At 37.8% G+C, this 25,790-nt stretch overlaps 4 protein-coding genes across 4 annotated transcripts; all 4 read right to left on the bottom strand.

Moving 5' to 3' along the window:
- Positions 1–13,611: 13,611 nt before the first annotated feature.
- On the bottom strand, positions 13,612–14,793 carry RB195_003419 (uncharacterized protein; the record flags this gene model as incomplete). Its single annotated transcript, XM_064201061.1, has 3 exons — positions 13,612–13,807; positions 14,490–14,566; positions 14,692–14,793. 3 exons carry the CDS (start codon positions 14,791–14,793, stop codon positions 13,612–13,614), a joined length of 375 nt encoding a protein of 124 aa, XP_064056942.1.
- A 2,584-nt stretch (positions 14,794–17,377) lies between these two features.
- Positions 17,378–21,303, bottom strand: RB195_003418 (uncharacterized protein; the record flags this gene model as incomplete). Its single annotated transcript, XM_064201060.1, has 4 exons — positions 17,378–17,402; positions 20,372–20,469; positions 21,012–21,104; positions 21,265–21,303. The coding sequence occupies 4 exons, from the start codon at positions 21,301–21,303 to the stop codon at positions 17,378–17,380; spliced, it is 255 nt and encodes an 84-aa protein (XP_064056941.1).
- Positions 21,304–21,333: 30 nt separating this feature from the next.
- Positions 21,334–24,988, bottom strand: RB195_003417 (uncharacterized protein; the record flags this gene model as incomplete). Its single annotated transcript, XM_064201059.1, has 4 exons — positions 21,334–21,415; positions 23,364–23,394; positions 23,622–23,674; positions 24,930–24,988. 4 exons carry the CDS (start codon positions 24,986–24,988, stop codon positions 21,334–21,336), a joined length of 225 nt encoding a protein of 74 aa, XP_064056940.1.
- A 17-nt stretch (positions 24,989–25,005) lies between these two features.
- RB195_003416 (uncharacterized protein) lies at positions 25,006–25,527 on the bottom strand (the record flags this gene model as incomplete). The annotated part of the gene is made up of 2 exons (XM_064201058.1): positions 25,006–25,113; positions 25,384–25,527. The coding sequence occupies 2 exons, from the start codon at positions 25,525–25,527 to the stop codon at positions 25,006–25,008; spliced, it is 252 nt and encodes an 83-aa protein (XP_064056939.1).
- Positions 25,528–25,790: the final 263 nt, after the last annotated feature.

Raw genomic sequence — 25,790 nt, 5'->3', positions numbered from 1 at the left:
CGTTGATAGCGGGGGTCGAGTCCCCCCGTTGCGCCCCCATCCGAATGTTCGCAGCGTGGGCGGGAAAACCACGGCCATCACTGAATTTGAATTGTGATCAGGAAATGATCCTGATGCTTTATAATCTGCTTGGCTAGGACTTTTAATAGACGAATTCTTTTTTATAATCTGAGGTCCCATGCAAGCTAATCAATTTTGTCGAGCGTTATCGATTTTTCTAGAAAGATTCGTCTTTTCAAGATGTCTGCACATAAGCATTGCATGTGGAAGTATGCTGACAAAATTAACATACTATAGTGACCATAATACACCATCAGTTGAAAATATGAATTTAAAAAATCAAGAAAAAAAAAGAGATCTCCAATCGAGAAGTAGAACTTTTCTGGATTTTTTCCTTTTTCTACTAAACGGAGTGATAGCTGTGGCGAATCAAAGTCCAGCCAATGGTTTTTTCGACCAAGATAAAGATATGTTCCTTAATTTCATCGAATCTTAGTGTGAAATGGAACGAAAAGGATGGAAATCAAATAGAGAAGTATTTAAGAGAAGATTTTCCCGCGATTTTCTGAAAGCTGTTTTTGTAACGCTATTTTATTTATTATTTTTATTATTTTACTGCATTATTTTTCAAATTCCTATAGTTTCACCTCATTCATCTTACCGCAAAAACCGCCTAATTAACCATCAATGTTTATTATAACAATTTACGATTTGAAAAAAAAATGGAACAATTCATTTTTAAAGACGGGACCTGCATGAAATTTCATGTCCGACTTGTTGAATTTCTTCAGAGCTCGTGTTCTCAGAGTGAAATATTTCCCAAATGCAATTTGCAGAGCTTCCTTTTATTGTTTCCACCTCTTTGAAAAGTGGTTCAGCATAGAAACCAAAAATAATAAAAATCAATCCGATGAAATTTTGCAACTAATTTCATGGGACCTTCCAGCATTAACATAAGAAAAAGTTGACGGTCACAGCGTTAAAGGACACGTGAACATACATACTTTATATTACTAGTACCGAAACCAACACTTTCATTGACTTTTTATTCTGATGCTAAAGGTTTTTATTTATTCGTTTCTCTCTTTATTTACTACGTTCATTATGTGGTAAACAAACAGAGGAAAAAAGAGTGCATAAAAGCAGTAGAAAGACATATTATTATTATTTCCCTGAATATTCAAAGTCCATGGATTTTCTTCTCTGCTAAATTGAATTTAGATGTCTGCAAACTTATGGCATCTTTGTATAAATTTATGCGTGTGAAACTCCTCATATTGCGCATGAATTAATTTTTCTTCTAAATTGGAACTTAATCTAACCAAAATGAGAGCGAATGTTCGAATGTTTGTTGTGGGAAACAAAATTTTTTGTGGCTCTTTTTCATACATTTTTGTGCTCCAGTAATCAGGTTCAGTTTTACGTTATTTATTGATCATTTTCGAACGATCATTCGATCTCCTTCCTACAAGACATAGGAAGAATTTTTGATGGATCACTTCTCCGGAGCGATTCTAGTGATTCTTATCGATGAAGCTGTTTATAAGATATACTTCTGTAGCATTAGGTTGTCCCATAAGTTCCCTTCTTTTTTCTGACACTTTTACTTTTTTTTATTCAGCAACAAAGAAATTTCAATCAATATCACAGTCAGCATAGCGACCAATAACCGTCGTCTTTCGATCTGATAAATTCTTGATTTTTTTAAACCTAGGACTAAGACTACTGTAAATAAACACATTGAGGACCGTAGAAAGAAACTCATGGGACAACCTCATGCTATACCAGTATGCCACAAGATATAATGAGTGGAGTGATTAAATCACTGCTGATTCGGATCGATTGTAACTTTTTATTTTTCTTTCAAATTTTCCAGAGAAAAACGAGAATACTGGTGAATTCTCAGCCAATTCCTCTCCTTCTACACTGATCATCGACTTAGCTTCCAAGAACATTTCCAGAATTCCTGACTTTTCTCATTCCTCAAATATATCAAGCAAAAACTCAATTTTCCTCCGGAAAGTTCTACAAATATTCGTTTAAGAGTTGCTTAGTGTTACTGTTTAACAATATCTAGCACTATTCACATTTCAGGCGCCTAAAGACAAGATATGATCACCGTTCACACAAGCTCACAACAACTGATAAGATCAACATTGATCGTTATCGATTGCCAGCGGCTTGGAGACATTGGAGGCGCATTGCTTTTGCGTAGAGCGCTCGTAAGCGGCGTAGATAAATTATGGTAGCCCTTAAAGGCATCACTCCACGAATCTGAAGTGGTGCAGATTTGAGGTGGAGTATTCGTATACCGGATGGGAGACTACAGAGAGGGAGGTGATTCCGTCCATTTCTTCCTAATTGCCGTAAAAAACGGCCCGGAAGATGCGGCGTCGCACAAGGCTGGCGCGCTCCAGTCGAACTCCTTGTAGAAAATAGTGCGCCAGAACGCCTGAAGCCGTGTCCTCCGGGCCATTTTTTACTGCAATTAGCAAGAAATGGACGGAATCATCTCCCTCTCTGTAGTCTCCCATCTCGTATACGAATACTCCGCCTGAAATCTGCACCACCTCAGATTCGTGGGGTGATGCCTTTAAATAAAGTGTGGTGGCGTTAATCAACTTCCACCTGGGATATGCCACCGCGTTCACTTCAACTCAGAATCGATTGAGGTTACGATTAGACAAGTCTGGTACCAATTTATCTGTCCTGGAGGGATAAAGGTTTTGGTTAGCGCTGGAGCGGTTTCCAACCATCGTTCGATCGTGCAGGCACAGCGCAACCTCTTACCGATTACGCTACACCTGCCCACCAGCCCTTAAATATGTAGTTCATATTTTACAGTTTTTGGTAGGATGGATCCTTTAATCGATTATCAATTGATTTTCGCATTTCCTTAATAAGTAAATATTTCCAATAACGGGAATGATCACCGCGATTAATGCAGCATTTTCAAGGAAATGTCACTGATAAAGACAGTATACTTTTGTGGAGGGTGGAGGGGAGAGAACGCTGCAAATTCTATGCTAATTCGATTCCGTGCAGCGCATGAAGACATTTTCAGGCAGAAATTACTCAATTTCCTTTCGATAAGGTGTTGCCCTATTTGACATTTTCGTAATTGTTTACTATGCAACGATGACATTTTCAACGTTGCAGGATTTAATTGGGGGATTTTCCGGGGGAAAAAAAAACCTTTGCAAAGTTCGAAGTGATTGTGTTCTGGGAAAGAGAGTTTTCATGCAGAAGGCTTGGAAAAAAGCAACATTTTGAAACATTTCATAGTCGTGAGTGAAAATATTGGAGTTTCCGTTCCAAACAAAAAGAAAACTCTCATCTTCTTTCGATTTTTTCTAATAATTGCTAATTTCACTCCATTTCCTCAACATTTCCTTTTTCCTTTCGGTAACTAATTTTTGAAACACTATAAATCGACTTTTTTATATGTTGTTTGTTGCGCTTTGTGTTGATGCAAATTAGTTTTGATTCTCTCAATCTCGTCAACAAAAATCTTTGAACTGTCCTCAACGATGCCTTGATAGTCCTTAAAAACAGGGAAACCTAGATGTTTTAAGGAAAACAAACGTTAAGTTTCCAACACTTAATCGATAGTTTGAAGGAAAAATCTCGTCGAAACAGTATTTTTTATGAGAATTTTCTGACACACTTGTTCATATTTTAAGGTTTTGGCTTTTTAACCGACTAACGTCAGTAGGTTCTAAAAATGTTCTTTCCTGAAATTATAAGGATAATACGATTGCATCGTACTGTCCTTGAGGCAATCACAATTTTCGTATTTTGCAGCTCGCTTAGCGGATTGAAAGATTTTCGCTCCTTTTTGTTTTTTTTTCAAGATTAACTAAACTCTCTAATAAGTTAAATTTAGTGTCTAAATATTTCAAAAAAAAAGAAATAAACGCAATAAAGAGTTGTTTAAGACATCATTGTAAATACCGACTGTTTGGCAGCTAAATCCAAAAAATCCAGAACTTTTATCGAACCAACTACGACCACGAAATCATCGGAAACATTTTCGGTGATACACAGCTGAACTCAAATGATTTCCTTGCAAAATTCGCATAGAAAACATGAAATGGAACATGAAAAGTGGAGATTCAAAAAAAGTCATTTCCACTTAGGAAAACGAGAAAAAAAAACCGTGAAAATTTAGGATTTAGAGTCTATGAGACTTTTAAAATGTCTATTATAAGAGATATGAGGAAATTAGAGATATTCACCACAGAGCACCGAAAAAAAAACTGAATTAAAATTTATAAAACAAAACGTTAACCGAAAGATCTTCAATTATAATGACCCACATCTCGTTCAGTAGGGTCAGCATTTTTTTTGTTTATTTCACAAATAACAACTTCGTGTTTGTGTTCTTATTTATTTTAATACTTTTGGATGGAATTTTTTTTAGCTAGATACAGAGATTTTTGTTGAAACGAAAAAATTGATGTATTTTTTATCCGATACAAGAAGAGAAACGCCAAAGCAAAATTGCAACTCGACAGAGAATATCAATTTGCTATTATTTTTAACGTTATTATTATTATATTATCATATTATTATTTTATTATTATTACTATTATTATCTTTATCATTGTGTAGCTATTATTATTATTATTATTATTATTATTATTATTATTATTATTATTATTATTATTATTATTATTATTATTATTACTATTATCATTATTATTATCATTATTACTATTGCTAATATTAATAATAATATTATTATTATTATTATTATTATTTGAATTCGTTAACGCCATATTGTCAGCTGACACGTTTCTCATTACAAATCCATCTATCCTGAAGAAATCTCAAAATTACTTCACGCATGTCATTTGACGTAGCTCGTTTACTGGTATTCATATTAATGTCATATTTCCGGAAGAAATTAGCAGTTAATCCGATAAGTTTGCAGAGTTATTAAATATTACGTTGATAGACTAAATTGTGATATGGAATAAATTCTAAAAACAATTCTAGAAAGAAAAGCTTTACTTAGAAGGAGCATAAAATGCAAAGATTTTTGTGGAATTTTCGCAGAAACGAGACTAAAAAAATTTCAAGCCCGATTTAATTTTAGTGGAAAAACTTACGATCGGGTGATTCCTTACGTAGCTTCGGTTAGAATATTTTTCAGAAAACTATCCAACTACCTCTATTGATATCTATGTACACTTGAAACACATACTTTATTTTGTTATATAGGCCTCTCGGTGAATATTCGCAGTGATTGTGAAGAAATCACAATGATGATTGATAATTTTTCCAAATTAACAAAGCTGTCCTCCGAAAAAAAAAACACACACATTAATACAAAGGGACCCGTATTAAAATAAATAGAACATATTATGTGATAAAAATATGTGGCCGGTCGTAAGGTCGTTGGCTCGAAACCAGCCTAACAATCCTAACCAAGCCTTTCAAAACTCCGGGGTCGATTGCAGGTTCGTAAACCTCAGACGATTTCTGAATTGAAGTGAACGTGGAGGCGCATCCCAAGCGGATTGAAACCCCAATGAATTGTCCTTTTTATGCAATAAATCAAAATGTAAAAGTGAATCCCATTTCCTTGTGTCGAGCAAACAAAAACAAGGTAAACAATGAATTTTTAAATTACTTTTTAACCTCACCCATAATCCTACCCATTTAGTCGTTGAAATAAATAGAAGAATATAAGTAAGAGCTACAAAAATGGTTAGCAAGACGAACTGATGCACCTCTCATTAATATACGAGAGAAGAAGCTGCAAGATGAACTTTTCTGGTTAAGAGAGTAATTATGAGAAGTTTATAGTTCTAGTCAATGGAAATCTGCTTTTTGTTTTCTTATTTCTTCAGACATTTTCACTTTCGAACCATTTTTTTTCGCAACGAGCGAGCAATTTTTAGAAAAAAATCCCCCACATCAATCACTAACATGAAATTAGTTGATTTTGCAATTAACTGCAAAATTAGCTGACGATTCTCCAACGGAAAGACGACATCGATGCGATTATCCGGGAAGGCAGTCCTTACGTGGAAAGCTATTTCGGTGATAGATTAGGTGCGTAAGCGAAAACGACACAAACTTCGCTTACGTGTAGTGGTTCTTGCTCGTTCGATCAGTTAGCCGTAATCGAATCCCAGCTCTGTTCTCAGTGATAAATAAAATTTTCGGATATTACGTAAAAAGTGTTAAACATTTATTTATTTATTTATTTATTTTTGCTTGAAAACATCCATACATGTGCCATAAATCAGAAAATAGAAATAAGAAACAGTAGAGCTTAGTAGAATTTGCCATAGGTTTAGGTTTATACGGAAAAGTTGGACCTTCATTGAACATTTCGTGGTGGGCTGATAGGTCATTTTCTTCCCACAGAAACTGTGAAATCCACACGCGAGATCCTTTCCCCAAACCCGGATCGTTACAGTATACGAAACGTTACCAGGATTTGGGTGACCAATCTAACCCACGGACGACGGACCCGTCAAGGGCCCTGGGCGAACGGATGGGAGACCTCAAGCGGATTGGACCTCACTAACCTCGCTGCCCTTGAACGGCTAACCACCACTAGGTGAGAATTATGGGCCAATCATAGGACGAACATGAAAAGCGTAGAAAAATGTACATATGCAAAGAAGATCTATAGCGAAACTGATCTTAGCTCTCTTTTCTCTATTAATCCAGACACAGTTTCTTTGAAAAGTATGACCACACCAATTTTTTACGTTGTAACAGTCATGGATGCTGCAGAGTCCTATTGAATTTATCTGAAAACTCATCCCATACCCAATCGCGAGTACAAATTGAGATAAACGTTCAGATCACTCACAATCCATAAGACAGTAATTTAGAAAATCCGATTCTAATTCATCTTCAGTTAAAAAAAAAGATTTTTTCTTCTGATCGATGACTTTTAGGTGTATCAGTAAAAACGTGTTGTAAAAGATTATATGAGGAGATAAATCTAAAGAAATTTTTGTTTTTAAAGGAAAGAGTTTTTTAGTCGATGAAATTTAGGTACTCAAGTAAAATTATGCTATACAGGAGTATATGGCTGAAGTACAATAAGTAAAAAGACTATTTTTTCCGAAAAAAAAAATTGTATAACAAACTGAATTCGTCTAAAGTTTTTGATTATAACTAACGCAGCACAAGTGCAATTAATTTTTGTTTATTTTTTTTTCACTTTTTCTCTCAAACATTTATTTATATCTCGATTAGTGCATCGTTTTTAGCGCCAACCATGGGACCGGCGCTGTATTGTGGGTGAATTTTTTTCTGGTTACGAGCAATTTTCAGTTTAGTTTAGTTTCAGTTTATTGTAATTGAAGGATGGGTTTTTTTTCTGAAACATGAAGTGGAATTTTTAATTATCTTAAATTAAACTTAATTGAAAAAAGTAGAAAAAAAATTTAGAATTAAATTAAACTTAATTTTATCTCGGCAGACATTTCCTCCTCCCTAACGCTGACATATCATCCGTATTCCATATCCCGTGCTAAAGAATTTCCAGTTAAGCCTCTACAACGGCGATCAACAGTTCAAGAAGCGATTAGGATGTTTATACGTCTATAACAACAAATGTGTCATCGTTATTTATTTACTTATTTATTCGATTCCTTCTTCCTTTCTGTAAATTTCCTCCTCTTAGGATTCATTTGCACCTCATCTGCAACATTCCTACTCCTTTTTTTGCCTAAAATCTACGAATTCGCATGTGGATTTGTCAGAAATCCTTTAGAAAATTGTTTTGCACAGGTTTTCCAGTTGTGACGTTCGCATTCTACGGAGAACACATCCGAAGGATAATGGAAATGTGTCTGCTACATTTCTCATTCAAGCTGCATGCATTTTTTACGCATTTATACTGCGAGCGATCGCAAAAAAATCAATAGAATAGAATTATTCAAAATTGGACCTATTTATGGGATTATTTAGATATTTTCCTTGAGAGCAATATGTTAGCGCTTATTTTCATATTTACTTTAATAGTTTACTCAGCAATCCACAAGATAAAACTAAAAAGTGCTTTTGATTATAAGCAATTCTTCCAAGACATCCAGTGTTCCGGGATTTACCTGCACTTTCATGGAATTTTCGAGTTTTTTTTTTCTCAAAGTTGAGTCGCTGGTCTCTTTTTCTTCCCTGATACTTTCGTTCTATCCATTCATTTATTCTATTTTAATTCATTTTTTTTATTATTTTTTAAGTTGAGAATGGAATTGCTCAAAACTTAAAACTAGAAGGAAAGTCACAGTTTTTACCTACAACCTGAGTTTCGAGAAAATTCCCTATCTTTCAACACTGTTATATCCACACGTGTCGACCAACCTCAATCATGTCTCATATTTTAAATGAAGTGTGACTGATTACTACAAAATAAAAGGCGTGAAATTTGAATTGATTGCAAATTTCGACTCTCGGTAAAATATATTGTCAGAATTACCGTAATTTCCTGCTAAAAGCAAAATGTCAATTTTTTTTCGAAGAAAAAAAAAGAAACTGAATGAACGAATGAAATTTAATCTCAGTAGATACATTTTATGGAAATCATATCACGTCGTAATGGAGAATTCAGTTTTTGTTTTGTTGCAGCTTGAATAGGTTGCAAATAAGCATTAATGTGTTGTGAATCTCGATGTCTCATTCTTTGGGAAATAAACGGAACTCTGAAGAAAATTTATTTATTCGAATTCAAGTACACGAATGGTGCACCAAAATGAGAAAAAGAAAATTCTAGAACATTTGGACAAAAAAGATACGATTTTACTGTTTTATTCTAAAGTGGTCAAGAAAAAATGTGTAATCACTCAGTGACGGTATGACTGATAAACAACGGCGCCGAAATTACCGAAATTTTTCAGGAAAAACTATGGATGTTCGCGGATATGTACCTAAGTAATAAAGAACACTTGTATAGAGAAATAACTTACTTTCAGACTTTCTTCTAGCAGGGCAAGCAAATTTTTGCTTAGAAAGGATAAATTTAAAGTTTGAAAAGAAATAGATCATTTCGTAAAGTTGTTGAAGTTTTATAATTTCCCCTTCTTTTATCGTAAATTAAATGAAGTCAGAAAAAAAGAAAGTAAAGAAAACTCTGAAAAATCATAAATTCCTCACACCAGGTACTTTGAGGAAGTTCGTTTTTGTTATGGTCGTACTTGTGACGGATAACAAAAAAAGAGACAACTATTTGATGGAATGGAAAATAACTTTGAATAATCAAAATTTTTCAAAAAATATGCCGGGAGAGGAAGGCTTAGGAAGAAGTGAGTCAGGAAGTGAGTGTTTTTTCTTATTTCTTTTCCTAGATTGTACCTAAAAAGCCATATTCATTTCAAATTTCAAATCCTATTGGTTTTCTTCCTAGTTTTGACAAAAATTGCACGATTTCCATGTTTTTTTCTCAGCAAACGAGGACAGATATCGAAGGAACACAAGTACTTTTTTAACCTTGAAAAAAGTTACATTTCGATGAAACATTCACACGATAATTTTCCTTTTTCAGAAAGAAAAATTAGGACAACTAAAATATTGGGAAAAAATTGCAACAATTAATTTAATTAATTAAGTTAAGCTTCCTGTTTGCCTGATTGTAGAAGTCATTTTTTTTGAAATTCCGATGAATCCTTCCTTCGTTTCGTTTTCTTTCTTTTAGTAACGTTATTTTGTTCTTTTTAGCGTTTATCAGATTGTTTATATTTTAAAGCGAACGCCACACGTAAATTTCTAAGGTAAGACTCTTTGGCAACAATAATTTCCTGGAAAGTGACATTTAGAAGCAAATTTGTAAGAAGCTAATAGTATGATTGAACAACTATTATGCTCTAAGTCACAGATTGTAACTTAATATCTCGTAAAAACTGCGTACCTTACATGTCGTTGTTGTTTTACCTTACCCTTAAGTAGATTTCCAACAAAAATTTCAAAAATCTTCTCAATTCGATATGCGCTACATACATAGGGCGGAAATAGAGCACGACTATTCTTTCCTATTCTTTTTACTTTTACCGTATTCTTTCCATCACAATACGCGACTATCCATAGATGTCATTTATCCTGTCCTTCTACTTTTCATCCATTTGTAGCTCAACATTTGAAATATGTATGGGAGAGCTTCCTGTTTGCAAGGAAAAAAAACTTGAAAAAAAAGCAGAACGCGGTCTGCATTTCAAAGCGAGCGTCCTAGTTTTTTTTTTGACCTGCTGCCCAAGTGGCACATCTCATCTCAACTGATTCTTAAGCTTTCTCAAAGAAAAAAAGAAGAAAAAGAGCAAATGTGATGTTTACTCCGTGAAAATGACATAATTAATAAAACCCGAACAGAAAAAGTTTCGTTATATTCTGCAGATGTTACGTGAAATCTTATTTATTCTAAAAATAATCAATCACTAGGGAATTTTCAAAACTTTTCATGGTAAAACTGGCAATTTTCCAAAATTATTTCTAGATTATCACTAGACTTAATAAATGTATATATTGATGTACATACATTAAAGAAATAGTTAAGAATCATCTCTGTTTTCTTTCTCAAAAAGTAATTCTAAAAAACAACAATGAATAGCAATAAAAATAGTAATATCGGATAATTTTCTTTTGCAAAAATCATTTAAATCGGATGATCCATATGAAATTGCCCGAAACGGCGACTATTCACTGAAGCAGAGCTACATATAATTAGGAGCGAAAAGTAACGTACAACGTGTAAATAAATAAATAAATAAATATACGTCTATAAGTAAATACAAGCACGTTCACATAATGAAAGATATTCCCCGAATTTATGGCTTGTTATCTTTGAAATTTACCTTCTTTTTTTCATCTGCACCGCTAAAGCCTAAAACCTCTTCATTTTAATTCAACGAATATTTTTGTTTGTTTTGGACTTCATCATACCACCCACGTAGAGCTAATTTGTGGTCGCCAACGCACATGGGAATGTTAAAGCTCAAGGATCACATTACATTAATATGAAGTATTCAAATTCGTAAATAATTGTTATTCAAATGGAAATGTCATCATGCTCATTTACATTTTAATAGAAGGGGAATTTTGTGACTATTTTAAAGTGCTTTTGAAAACGGACGTGATGACATGATGAAGATGACGGTAAATAGAAGTCATCACATGAATGCAAATATGTTTCACTAGTTGTCAATATGCGCCTACGCATGCTATGAAATTCAAAAAAGTACATGTGGCAATTTTTGCATCTTCTTCTTACCTTTCTTCCAGCACACATGCATTTTGGACTCAAAAAAAAACCGAAAACGGAAATTTTGAGCTTTAGGAAATATGTCGCTAGAACTAGTTTCTTAAATTAATTTGCCTAACTATGACGAGGATACCAAATATCAAGAGAAGAGGAGGTGAAGTTTTTCTTGTCTTCGGAACTGATACGTTCATTTTGCACATTTTTCACTTTGCGAAAATTTCGTATCGCCTCTACCGGCTGTGCTGCCGTTGTTCTTCAATTTGTTAGATCGAGAACCAGTAGTACTTCCATCCCATCGTGTACAAAGGTTCCCCAGTTTCTTCTTTTTTTGCGAGGGACTCGAAGAGCATCATATCTTTCTTTGAAGGACTTCGTAAAGAAGAACGCTCACGGATCTGCCCAGTAGTTGAAAAGCTTTACGCGTCCGACTCACATAATGTTACTTTCTTGGCAACGGTGCAGCGTCTCTGATCTCAGGTCGTTGAAGTAGGACCAAACTTCGAATCTTTCCTTTACATAATGCCTCAAGCTTTAAAGTTATTTTTCGCACTGAACTACCGATACCATTGTCGAGTATATCCATTTCATTGATTTAGGCGTTCTTCTGCTCCAGAGATCCTCTAAACCTTAGAGACGGAGATTCATCATGAATAATTTGCACAGTACCCTGAAGTACTAACTTTGGCGACTTATTGCATTTTGTGCACATCCTGCTCAGTTATAGTAGAACCTTGTTACTTGGAGTATAGGCGTACGTTCCAGGCATTGGCTAGGTGTGGATATGATAATCTTTCTTTAAAATATTCAATTTATGATGGCGACCACCGTAATGTAGGGAAGTGAAGTAAGAGCGGCATCCCATTATTTCCTGGTAAAATGTGAGAAGACTAATTTCGTGCAATGTCAAGGGCAGTTGGAGGGGTAAGTCTAATTTTCTCAATCTTTTTAATCTTAAAGACATCAAAAACCACTTCTGGAGTTATTCATTCAGCATCCATTCGGCAGATAATTGAAATGAATTAAATTTTTGGACACCGAACACAATAGCGCACCACCACTTTATCGTTAATCAACTAGACCCCAAACTTGGGTGATCAAATCCTTTAATCAAATAATAATATAACATACAAGCGCAAACAATAAACGAAATACAATATGAATTCAACAAGCGTGAAATGAGAAGATGGAAGGATCCAACAGGTAACTGATGAAAAGACAGCAAGAGTCTTCCCGCATATAAGCACTTGCGACCTTTTATTCTGCCCAAAGAATGGCAAGCTTCTCAAAGATGGCTCCGATACCAGATTTCCTTGCCCCGTTCGGGAAAGTCACAGATAGAGGAATGATGTCCCTACATGCGACTAAGGTCGCGTGGAATTCTCCTCCTTTTGTCTCGTCCGCCGAACCAAAAATTCTCTGGACAAAGCTCGCACTTACCCCTTTCTTGAACCACATGTTCGCGCGCGGGTACTTACTGGACCATCGGACACGAGTCCGAATAATGGGGCCCTGCTGCTTCACAGAAGGAATCTTCGTAGAACACAAGTTTGTTGATTTTAAAGAATTATGATGATTCTGTACAGTTGGATGAGCGCCTGCATTAACTCAGCGAGTTCCTGCTCAATGTGGCGCATTTAAACCTCGCTCGCGTCTTCTTTTACCTCGTCTGTCACCTCATCTATTACTATTAGCTCATCTTCTGGCCTCACTCCGTTGTTTTCATCCACCTCTTAAGATTCGATGGAACCGATGAAGTCTATGTTCCCACTCATTGTGAGCTGCTTCAGATTTAGTTGTTCACCTTCGTTCTTTTTCTCCCATTTGGTTTCACTATCCTCGTCATAGATGTCCACACTCCGGCCTTCTCTTTCGATCTGATGGCCGCCATCCATGAATTAGGATGGCGTGTGTCGCCCTTGGTGCCGTTGCCTTCCCTTGAGAGCGGGGCGAAGGAAATGGGTGGTCTTTAAAAGTACGGAAAACATAGTTGTGAAAGGAGATCTTCGAAGGGTTTTGGGTTTTCTAAGAGTTCATTTCCAATATCTTGTAGTGCTGCCAGGTGAAGCGTTTCGATGCAGTAAGATATGATCGGTTCGACGTCGTCTGGGTCGAGTATGAGCAGTTTGCCGTCTTCATTCTATTGCGGCTGGCTAAAAACTGCTTGCCATGCGAAAGGTCTGATCGAGTCCTTAGCAAAGAGCAGCGATGGAAGTGGCCAGAGTGATCGTGGTTCTGATCACACAAGCAAAAAGTTCAAGCGCAATTTTTCAGCGGTGAGAGTGAGCAGTTGCTGCGTGTTATTAAATTCTTGCCAATTGAGCAGAGGGGTGCGAAGCCTGCTTATGTGTCCTCCTATAGCAGACAAAGATTGTGTCAAAGAGCTCATTCGTTTACATGATGAAATGATCTGACCATACAAAAGTTGTGAATGTGGGTGATGGCCCGGCCGATGCACCATCATAAGTTTGTGGACACGGAACGCGATAGAACACCACCACTTCATCCGCAGTCAACCACACTTCAAAATGGGTAATTAAACTATTTAGCCGAATAATATAAAGGAATACAAGCGCATACAACACAATGCTACAATACAACAATAAACAAAATACAATACGAATTTAATAAGCTTGAAATGATAGGAGGATACAACAGGCAGCTGATGAAAACACAGCAAGAGTCTCCTCGCATTGCAGCACTCATGAAATTTTATTCTGTCGAGAAATGACAAGCTTCTCATAGATGGCTGAGATAGCTGCCGTGCTTTTCTAGTACAATCAGATAACAGCAAATATTGCAACAAATTAAATCACTGAGATCGCGAGAATTTGCTATATGAATGAACGTTTCCGAAAAGAAATCGAATTCAGCCTGCCAGACTCCTCTGCTGCTGAAGACTGCTGAAGGGGCTAATCTTAACCTTTTCAAACAGCAAGGCCGCCTGCAATGATCCTGGGAAACGATCTTTGGGATGATGGAGTTCTTCGAGGTTTTGTGGAAGTGGCAACACAACAGTAATAATCTCTTGTACGAATTCTGACAGGTGATTTCCTTCAAGTATTCCATCCGTTAATGGGAAGATTCAAATTCAACAGCCTTTTCTGAGGCTACGCTCAATACAATGCTCCTCCTTAGAGCCACAAAATAAGTACTTCTGGTGGTTGAAAAGCTCAATTTCAAGGAATATCAATTAAAATTTGAGCCCTTTATTAATTTTGTCCCACAAAAATTGCGTTCAGATTTGAATTTTACGATGTATTAGCGTTACCTTCTACTACCCGCAATAACCGAACTATGATCTTCAGGATTCTTCAGTGATGCTTTTTTCATTTCCGCGTAGTGACGCTAAATAACATTTACTGAGAAGAATTTCAACGTGAAGCACTTTTTTAAAACCTAAATTCGTTCGCTATGCTGGTTTAGTTACGGTTACCCGCATCTACGCCGAGGCGTGCCGTTTTTAAACGTACCTCTGCCCAACCTTCTCGATTTGCAGCTCGCACAGAATCCATCCATTCGTCATTGGATCCACCATTCGTCTTACATAGCTTATGAAACTTACAGTCTTTCATGATCTGCCTGTCGATATCGAGCGATTTCCTTATATCTTCACGTCGACATGTCTAGCAGTTCAGCGGAATGAAGCGGAGTGTTGCTACCGAAGATGCTGCTTCCGGGTATTTGATCTATTTCGATTGGGCTTTGGTGGTATGCTGGACAACAGCACTTTTTTCCGATATCTGTGCAGCTTCTACCGTATACCTGTGCAAATTATATGAGACGTACGCTCCCAGACCGTAAAGCTGGGTGACGATGACCATATCTAAAGAAAAAGGTGTTATTACCTGTTGCTACTTTTTACTTCTCATACTATCATCATCAAAAAAAAAACTTTAAAAAGCAGTGGTGAGAGACTGTAACATCTCCCTCATACCAATGTTTCTGCAAAGTCCGTGAAGATTATTTAAAGTTATTTTTTCGTGGATCCTACGACAAATTCGACACTGGAAATGCTCTTGTATTCTGCGACAGCTTTGTGCATGCGCTTGTTTACTTTACTTGCTGAGCTCGACATTTTGCTAATATTTTTACGAGGATATTCCAGTAATGACATCACATATTATCATTAGCTCGCAAGTAAAGTCAACAACCAAAATCAGATGTTTAGTCAGTAACGTGCCGTGGACGTAAAACCTCAAATAATTTTTCTTCTCGTATTGGATTGAAGAAGTCGCAAACAAAATCTTCGCAAATTTTTTGATGTTTCGTGTCACCAGTTTGTATTATCTCCATGTCATGGTAGCCATAGAGATAGTTTTCACAGCAAGTGTGGTCGATGATTTGGGAGTAGTGACCATGGGCTTTGCTTTCAAGGCACCACACAGAGCTCCGTTGCCCGAATCCAGTACGGCATTCGGAAAATGAGGTTGGCCTTCAGCCATATTCCACTTGTCCTAGAGTGCTGACACCAGCGATGAAGGCGTGTGCAGGGAGACGGTGTTTTCTTCAAGCGCAAACTTTGGCGGAGGTGGTTGTTGGACCACGGCCACGTAGAAACTCATAGCATGCGATGACTCGCACATAGCTCTGGTCGTTGGTTGTTGGTGCTAGGCAACGTAAGACTGTTAGATAGAAACTACTTGCTTCCATCTATCTGTCTTACCTCTTTTAAATGCCATTTTGATAGTGTCATTGATGAAGCCAATTAAATCTGAGACAAACAACAACTTGAGGTGCAATTTCTACATTGGAAGAAAATTGTCGTGGATCATGGAAAATAGACCGGAGTTTTTCCATCAATTGTATCCACTGCTTCTTTTTTTACATCTTAAAACTGTCTTCCTCCCTGGATGTGTAACAGATGGTTTCTCTTCACGTTAGCAACTTTCGAGAAAAATGAAGATGATCACGACATAAGAAAAGTCAGGCCACTAAGAAAATTAGCCACGACGTTCACAAAATTGCAATGCTTCCGTAAGTGTCGTGTCATTTGACGTACGCTTGGAAGGACAGATGAACTTTGCTATTAAATGCGGCGGCAACTTTTCGGTTATCATTCAAAAACTGAATTTAAAAAACATAAATCTCTCCGTGTCCGTGCAACAAGTGAAAATTAGAAAAAAAAGCTATGAGGGTAATGTTCAAAGCGCTTACACTCATAGCAACATAAGGCGTTAGCATTCAAAAATAACTCTGACGTGATCTTGAATGTAATCCCTGACGCTTTCTAATCAGACAGACTTAGTCTGTTGCCGCATTTTCCATGAATAGGTAAGTAGTTGCTTCTCACAGCTATAGACTATTCCAAACGAAATTCTAACGATCTCTCGATTACGTTGAAGGTAACAACATCTAGAGTAGCTGCTGCAATACCAGTATTAGTAGCGCAACAATATTAGCTGCAGGCTATGCATATAATACGTTCCAAGGAACAAAAGGATAACCAAAAATGAAGCTCAGGCCTATATATTCGTATCCATATATTGCGTTTTCCTGTTTGATAAATCATAGAAAAAGAGAAAATAAACATGCAATTCAAAGGTGCTCTAGTCAAAACGCAACAGGATACGGCTGAACTTAGGTCTCTCGGATCCGGTTCTCTAGACTTTCGATGAAACAGTAGTATGAGTTAAATACTTTTAAAATATTCTCTCTGATGTTCAGAAAAAATAGAACAAAGGGTTTCTGGCAGTCTTCAAACTCGCTCCTGCATTAAGCTGCAACTAAAAAACTTTAGATTGAGCAGATATGTCAGAAAGGGTGAAGGTCATTTTCGTCAACTTGCTATAGAATATAGGACGAGCTTGAATCCATTTAAACAATCTATATTGATACTGCAGCTGTCTACTAGTGTCTCTACGAGGTTTTCAGATGGTTACCCTTATTAACCTGATATCTCGGGATTCTTGCTGTCCATAGGGGCCTAAATGGAGATTGAATGGCTCAGTATTACGTTTATTACGTCAAGTGCCACACTATCCTAGGTCAATGATTCGAGTCGTTGGAGATAGTGAAAACGGAACCCATATACATTGAATTTAGTCTTATGTAGTGTTCCATCGGATGTACGATTGCTAGTAGCACGCATTCGTCAGCGATAAATACACCAGCGAATGAGTTTTGCGGTGTCTGGATCACCAGCGACGATGTAGCATTTCATCCACATAATAAAGAACTGTTCCTGAAATTACTTAACGGTTACAAACACAAGTGAGTGGCATTTGAGTTGTGAACATGTTTAATGAGTATGCACTACCGTTATTTCACTATCACATACCGACCCATCAATGATTGATTGCTTAATTCAGACCTTAATTCCCTGTAGAGCAGAGTATTTCTATGTATGTTACATTTTCTGCTCAGAATACGTAGAGATTTCCCGGCACGATGCAACTGAAAGCCGAAAAAAAGTTCAAAATTTAAGAAAAAGAAAGGAAATGTAACTTGGTGGACCATTTTATTCCAGCGTTATAGTAAAAAAAAACTTGCAGTCATAACTTCTTTCAAAACGTCTTTAAACTCTGCACTTCAAGCTCATTATTTTCTGCTTGTGGTTAAGAACGGAATTTTCCGATCTAACGAAAAAAAAAAACAACTTTAAGCCCCAAGATGAAGTAGCTGGCTAATTTTGGGGAAATGTAATAATTAGGAGAAGACTTCCCCAGACCTTTTTCCACAGTTTTCAAATTGAAATATATTCTATTTCCTCCTCTATTTCCCCAACTTCTATTCTAATCGAGGAGAATAAAAACTCGTAAATTTTCTGATAAGATGTAATTAGATGGTGCATCTCATTGAAAATAGACTCTCAATGAGACGTGTAGGCGGATGAAATCGTATGCGTTCGATGCGGTGTTGCTTGAACTTCCTCATTTGTGTGTCTTCAAATAAGTTCATTCAAACTCGGAAGAGCATTAGTTCATTGTCGGACGAGCTCCATAGTGCTGGGCAGTTTGATTTTCAATTTATTTCTTTTCTGTAAAGTCGCAGCAACTCTAGTAACTTCTACTAAGTCTACGAAATGGACAATATTCGGGGTACAAATAAGTGTTGAGGTTTCTTGTACCTTTGAATCCTTATTCAAAATAATGGGTACATCATTTTTATACAAAGTATTGTCTATCATTAGCTACGAATTTTCTCCATTCTTCAGGCAGCATACGGATTGGAAAAATTCCTCGTCGTTTGAGGCGATCAGAATAGCGCCCCAATTTTTTGCTTTTTCAGAAAATGTAAAGCGCAGTTCGGCCGGAGCATCACTAAGGTATCCGAAACAGGTGGTAGTCGAAAGGAGCTAATTCTGGTGAGTACGACGGGTGGAGTAGGGTATCCTTCTGAAGCGCCTCCAAATTTCCCTTTACGATTTTTGCAACATGTGGCCGACTGTTGCCATGCTGAAAGATCATTTTATCATGTCATAATGCATATCGAGGCTCAGCTGCATCAATTTTTATTGGTAAGGTTTCCCAGTGATGGTTTCGTTGGGCTGGAATAGCTCATAGTAGATCACTCCGAACTGATCCTGTTCCCTTCGCGCCCTTTGTCGCTGGTGTCAAAATTTCCACTTTTGAAACGCTAGAAACAGGGCTCACATGTTTTCAGTGATGGAGCATGTTCCCATATGCCTCACACGGTAGTCCAGGTTTATCAGCTGCGCTTTTCAAATTGAAGCAAAAATGACTCCTGCAAATAGTGCATTTTTCGACAGAAAGAATGCATGGTTAGAGCAAAAGGAAAGTATGTTGCTTCCATTTCAGCGAAATGATATGCGTTGATTTTAAGAGGGAAATGATTACGCTTTGATATGACATGATTTAGTTACAAGATGGTACGATGCGATTTAATGGTAGTCACATCATCTTTTGTGTATCCCTCAAAACTATGAAAGCAGAGAAACCTTTCAGTAAAGTTGCATTTTTTGTTAAGCTGAGACTGTATCCTACCTACACTGTATCTTTCCCCCAGTGAAGAAAATAATCCGACAAGCGAGTAGGTATGCTTGACAGAGAAGAAACCCCGAAAAAAAAAGGGTAAAATGGATTAATACTCAAAAACGTGCCCTCTTTTAGATTCTAATTCATGTCGAATCACAAACAAATTGCATGTTTTTGAAGAGTGTTAGAATTTATGACGCTGAATGGATCGTTCAAATTAAATAAGGATGTTCCAAAGAGTTACTGTCACGAGTCACGATACTGCCTCGCTTTGAGAGTTCCCTTCACCTACTCAGATTATTAATGCAAAATCGTCGATGACTTTGCGATATTGCAGTTTTCTTCTTTTTTCCCTATCATTCTTTGCACGTTTTCTCTGCAAATTCCCTCTAGTAAGCACTCATACGTGTAGCTCTCTAATTCTCAGCTAAGATGATGTCATTTGTGCATTGAAGATGCATGAGAAAAATTGAGTAGTTCTTTGTCCGATTGACAACCTTGTACGTTGAGCTAAATTTTCTTTCTTTTCAGCTGACTATTCATGCATCTTCAAGAGACTCTTTCGTGAAAAAATCAAATTTTCTTCACGTTAAAGAAAAATTCCAATCCGCACTTCGAGAGCTAACCAGTAGAACCCGATCCTACTTCATACAAAGAAGTGTCCTAGTTTGTCGGATGTTCTTTAAGCAAATAGCCGTTGAAAACTCCACGATTCCTTCGTCAACAGAACATTTTAGGAGAAGAGAAAATAGATGACTTTACCGCATGATTTCACTACGTGAATTCAATACGGAATTCGACCAGCAGTTTATTCTCTCGTTGCGTCTTCAAATCATAAATCCATGACCTGTCGTTCTTAAAAGGATCGGAAGGGTGTAGCGCAGTGCTAAAGGGTTCCGCTACGCCAGCACAGCTGTGTATGCTTTGAAACCACCCGAGGCCAACAAAGCATTTCACACCTCAGATGAAGACAAATTGACACCAGACTTGTCTGGGAGGATAAGAACACTGACCCGATTTCATCCAAATGTGTTGGTAAACGCTAAGCACTTCACCCTCTCAAAAGAGTTCAGTGACGCGATGGCGTAGTCACTAACAATTGGTGATTATCGACCGAACTCGCAACAACAATCGATCAACAATCACCAATTGTTAGCGGTACGCACACGTTAACCTCATCGCGTCTGTAAAATGTGCTGAGAGCCTAATCCCTCACCTTTTAAGACGATAACGGCCAAAGATTGTATTTGCGTCAACACATTGCAAAAATGAGAAACAGTGTGGTGGAGTAACTGCTGCGCGGTCTGGATTCCTCTAGAAAAATTGTCTGATTTTTGGCGGTCCAGTTTAAGCCGTCATTGTAGAATATTGCAAGGAAAGTGAGAAGAATATAAGAATTAGAAAGAAGATAAGAAATCTCTTACACGTACACTAGTTAAACTGCATAAACAACGAAGATAATATTCTACGCTTTACAAAAAATTGTAACTGCGAGTCCTCGGTTTGTCTACTGATTGTTATGAATAACACTACGATTACAATTTCAGTCAGCAAAAACATGGACAATTCCCTGGTTAATATTAGCCGTAGTTAGAATGTATATACGGCTTTGTAGTCCACGTCAATTTCGATTCGAATTGAAGCAAATGTTACGTCTGTATTTTGTGTTTCATCAAAAAATTACTATTGTGGCTACGAAAGTGCAGCGCTTCAAAAACAATAGGAAACAAATTCGAATTGAAAAGAAAAGCAGAAGCGACATACAAACGCTAGAAATAAGGAAAAACTATAGAGATTCATATAGCTACAATCGTTACCACTTAAAACTGCGGCATCGGACTACCACTTGTTCCTACTGATGTATGAGAATCTCTTGAAACCGTGAGGTAGTCGAAGCGAAGGTCAACGAGCTCTCCACATCGAAGCCCAGAGTGGTGAAGAGTTCGAATCTAAATTTTGTCGAAAATGGATTAGGAAAAGAGAGGAATGGAAAGAAATGGGAAATATAGAAAAGTTACTAGAACGACCTCTAACACAAACCATCCCTAAGTGACTTCTGGAGGTCTGATATAGCTCTCAGAAAACAATATGTAAAGAGGAAAAATATACGTGAGTGATTTTTGATGTGATGAGGGCATAAGGTAACATAACAGGAAGAAGGACATTAAGATTAATTTCTCATTTGGCCACAATTTCCATGCGTTCCATACGTGCTGGTTGAAGGATGTTGAACTCCACCATAGATGCAGAATCATGCATCCTAAACGCCAACATATTCAGAATAGGTTACCTAATTGTGAAAATACTCATACTTCAGAACTGCATGGTAAATATTGTACAAAAAGTTAAAAATTGAACCATAATTTTCATCATTCAATGTTTGCTACTCAGTTGTTCTTGGTTGTCCTAGTTTTCAATAACTTTTGTAAGCAATAGAACAATTAAACATTACAGCACTGTTCGTGGCAATTCTCAGATATAATATTGTGCAAATATGTGCTAGACATCGAGGATTTTCCTGTTCCTAGTATCGTTTCTTTTCTCTAAGCCCTGCACTACAGGATGTTATAGTACACTTCAGATTAATGTATGGCTATAGGGATGCTATACAATGACCTGAAGCCTAATGCAGTTCCGTATGCGATTGCGCTCGAAGCGAGGCAGTGAAGCAAGCGGTTGCGATAGCGGTGCGACCGCAGCAAACCCACTCATCGCTGTAGTCCGACTGAGGCTAGCAACGATCCCACCTCAATCGCAAGTACTAGCTCCACTGCGCCGCTTGAAGCGCAGCCGCCTACGCAATTGCACCGAATTTCAGGTCGTTTTGACACGACTTTAATGGAGTGAGGCATAAAAAACCCTGTGCGCTGCGAGTGAAATGAAAATCCTCGCCTACTCTCTCGGAATACCTATATCATTCGCAACAAAGTCATGTCTCGTAATTGAACGTGAAGTGCAATGTTTTCAGAAAAAGTTATTCAGCTTTTCATGCAACACATAGAACTACTTAAAATTTTATGCAATTGTCAAATACAGCCGCTTCACTTTATTGTTGTTCCACGTAAAAAATGACGTGCTCCAAATGAAGCACGCTGCACTGTTAGGACGTTTCACTGCACGTTGCAGCTCACATCCATATTTGATGAGCTGATTGCTTTTGCTATTCTCAGCAGAGCAACTCTGCATGAGACAAAAAAAAAACCTCGTAATCTGTTTTAAGAATGTGAAGCTTGAGTCACTTTCCGACCCCATGCTATCCCCATGATGAGGACGACGATAGTGATGTAGTCGCGTCAAGACGACATGAAAACACGGTGCAAGCGGCTGCACTCGAAGCAGCGCGGTATAGCTTTCGGTCGGGATTGAGGTAGGTTCATCGCGAACAGCATGCGCGATGAGTGGTGTTAGCAGGGATCACTCTTAACCGCTATGCTCTCCCGCAGCGCTTCGAGCGTGTCCGCTTGGTGTAATTGCGCCGGGCTTCATGTTCACAGTTTTGATCTAACTATATCACATGGGGTATTCCTGGCATCATTGACGACTCAGTTTTATCCCCGCTTCCAAAGTACACCTTTTTCCAGAGGATCCACAAGCATGTGAAACACACAGTAATTAAAACTAAAACGTTGGCTACAACGTAGTCCACAAGTTTTTTGGGAACACCACACTACACCAACTAGAGTTTTTGGCCGCGTGAGACCGTGTACCCATATGTAGACTGCAGTTCTTCTTCCTTGTTTTTCATTTGATTTAGCTGTATTTCCACTTTTTTGTCAGTCCTCTTCTCGATTATTTCAATCAGGCTTAAGTGAAGCTATGTGCTGTGTAGTCTCAGGAAATCTTTTATTTTCTGAATTTTAATGACAATAGCAATAACAAGCGAGTTGCAGACGTGGACCACAGTTCTTTCGAAGAGCCACCCTGTTCAAGATGAATTAAGCTTGATTCTCTCTCGAATCCTCCACGACTTCTCCAGATATTCAGTTGGACTTTCCCAGGAAATTCGAAATTTTCCGGCATTGACTGTGGAGGTTTACCCCAGGAAAATACGTTATTACGGCAAAGGCTTTTCTCGCCGAGGTTATTCAAAAAATTAAAAGAAGAAAATTACAGACCGTAACGACCTTATTTGAGGTGCAATGATGTGAACGTTACGCTGGCTACCTCGCCAGTTTCAATTGAGCTACAGAGCTGAGGAAGGACCTCACCTCGTTACTTCGTTACCTCGAGCACTGTTAACTCAATTGTGCCATAAGGTCGTTTCGACCCGACACTAATGGATGGAGCTGCAAAAAAAAATACTAGGAAAAATCATGAGAAAAAGGAAGTCATTTTCATGATACTAAGGAAGAAAATTCTAATAAGCGACAAAGACTTTAAAAACGACATACATCTATTCATACGTGAAAGTACATACATACCTGCGAACTGTGCGAAATACTTCCATCATTGCAATTACTACGCACGTGTGACAGATGATAGCAAGTGGAACATACTCAATATCGGATGAGCATCACTCCTAAAAGTCAAATTTATTCGAACACAACAACATGTTCAATAACAACAATGAAATCCTCAAAATTATTATACATCATGTTGTCCTCATGACAGTTACTGTCCAGCAACTATGTAAGCTGCTTGTCGTATGACAACGTTGTCATATGGCCATGCAAACTTACTGTGATCTGCCAGCCCCATCTTCGAACAATCGCGTATGTAGGTTGGGACAACCGCGTTATTATAACGCAAGACAATTATCGTTGAGGTTTTGGAACGCGGGTTGGCCTATACAATGAATTACGGGGCGCCAGCCGATGTTCAACTCATATCTTTATCCCTTGGTACAAGTCTGGTACCAAATTATCGACACCGAAGGGATAAAAGCCCTGGTTAGCCGTAGTACGGTTTCGAACCATTGAGCGTGCGGCCACAGCGGACCTCTAACCGACTGCGCCACCTCCGCCCCAGCATAAATCTTTGTAAGCTCCAAATAAGAAAACTACCAAGAAAATGTGCAAACAAGGCAATTAATCAGACTAAGTCGTGCTTGGCAAACTGCCAGTGCCATCAACCACGCGTGCTATGACCATAATAGGGCAACTAAAAGAACAAAAATAATCCACAGGAAAGAAACACGGGAATCAGTCAGCCAGGAAGCTCACCTCCGTAATAAATTCATTTTAAAAAAAAGAACCATTGTAAATGGAAACAAATCTTATAGAATCAACTCTCTAAATAAAATATAAAATTGTTTTTGCTCTGAAAACCGCTGTTACCCTGAAATCCCTTAATTTTCTTCATTTAGGTTCCGAGCTTAACATGTGGATTGTTCACCGAATTCAATCACAGTGCTTCAAACGGATACTTTTCTGAAGAGAATTAGATTCTGGTATGAAATTAGTGTAACAAAATCTTAATAACGAGGTTACGACTTTAGTGAATTTCAGTCTCAATTTGTAGGACAAAGAAGAAGAAAAAACGGAAGTCTGGCTGTTTTGGCTGTTGTCTGTCGAGAAGAAATAGAACTTCTAAGTCTTAAACGGCACCAAAACACTAAATTAACGTCAAATTTTATAAACTCTTAAAGTAAACGGAACGGTAATGATGTTCCAGTCCTTAGAACTCATAAAAGTTCGCATTTGGGAGCACTTTTTCGAAAAAAAATCATCTATTTCAAAAGTTGGACTCGACATAACGAAATAACTAGGAAGGGGAATGAACAAATCTGAGGCACTGTAACAGTGAACAAAATGATCAAGAAAAAAATGACGCACATTGTCATCATCCAAGCAGAACTTTGGTCCTCAGGTTCGAGTTTGTCACTTGCCATCATTTATCCATGCGAGCCTATTAGTTGAGCATACGTGAACGTCTTTTTTCAACCATCACGCGACACATCCGTCCTTCGGTTGGATCGTTTGAAACACGTGGAGGGAAATTGAATCGAGTGAACCAAATCTACAGGAAGCCTAATTCAATGAGTAGAAGAAAAAAAAAACGAAAACCAACAATACATCTACATCAACATTTACGACAACGAAAATCTCAACATAGGAGCTTACTCAATTCGTAAAATATCAGAGTTAAGAGTTCGAAACACTCCACAATTCCTTATACTGATCAAGATACTGATCAGCGACGCTCTCGCTACATAGTCGTACAGATTATTCGTCATATGTTAATCTCTCGTTGAAATACCTAAATGCTTTTTAAAAAAGTCAAAAACACCTGCTTCAAGTGCGTCTGTGTTCGATCGTCTATCGTCTGCGCTGTGTATTCGTTGCAGGACGCCCAACTGGTTATGCAGGGTTGTGGCGTCAGGTAAAGAGCGTCCCGCACCAAAGGCAGATTAGCAGCGCAGGTTGGTGGCATGTTGCAGGTGGTTCATCTTTCCATGTTTTATAAGAATGGCTCGGATTGTACGTGTAGATATACATATCCTATCTATACAATCGCACAATTAGAACTGATCCGGAATTTGTGTGGAAGTTTCGTTCTTCGTGCTAGCCTTACAGTCTCCGTCTCCTATTCTTCTTATTAAATGCGAAGTTGATCCGAAGAGGAACTGAAACAGTACCCAGGAGCATCCCAGGAAAATCCGCTTCCAAGAGTAATGTGTGCTTCGCCAGAGAAGG

This window comes from Necator americanus, chromosome IV, assembly GCF_031761385.1.
Source record: "Necator americanus strain Aroian chromosome IV, whole genome shotgun sequence".
Classification (NCBI taxonomy): Eukaryota; Metazoa; Nematoda; class Chromadorea; order Rhabditida; family Ancylostomatidae; genus Necator; species Necator americanus.
This window is presented reverse-complemented; position numbering and strand designations above follow the sequence as displayed.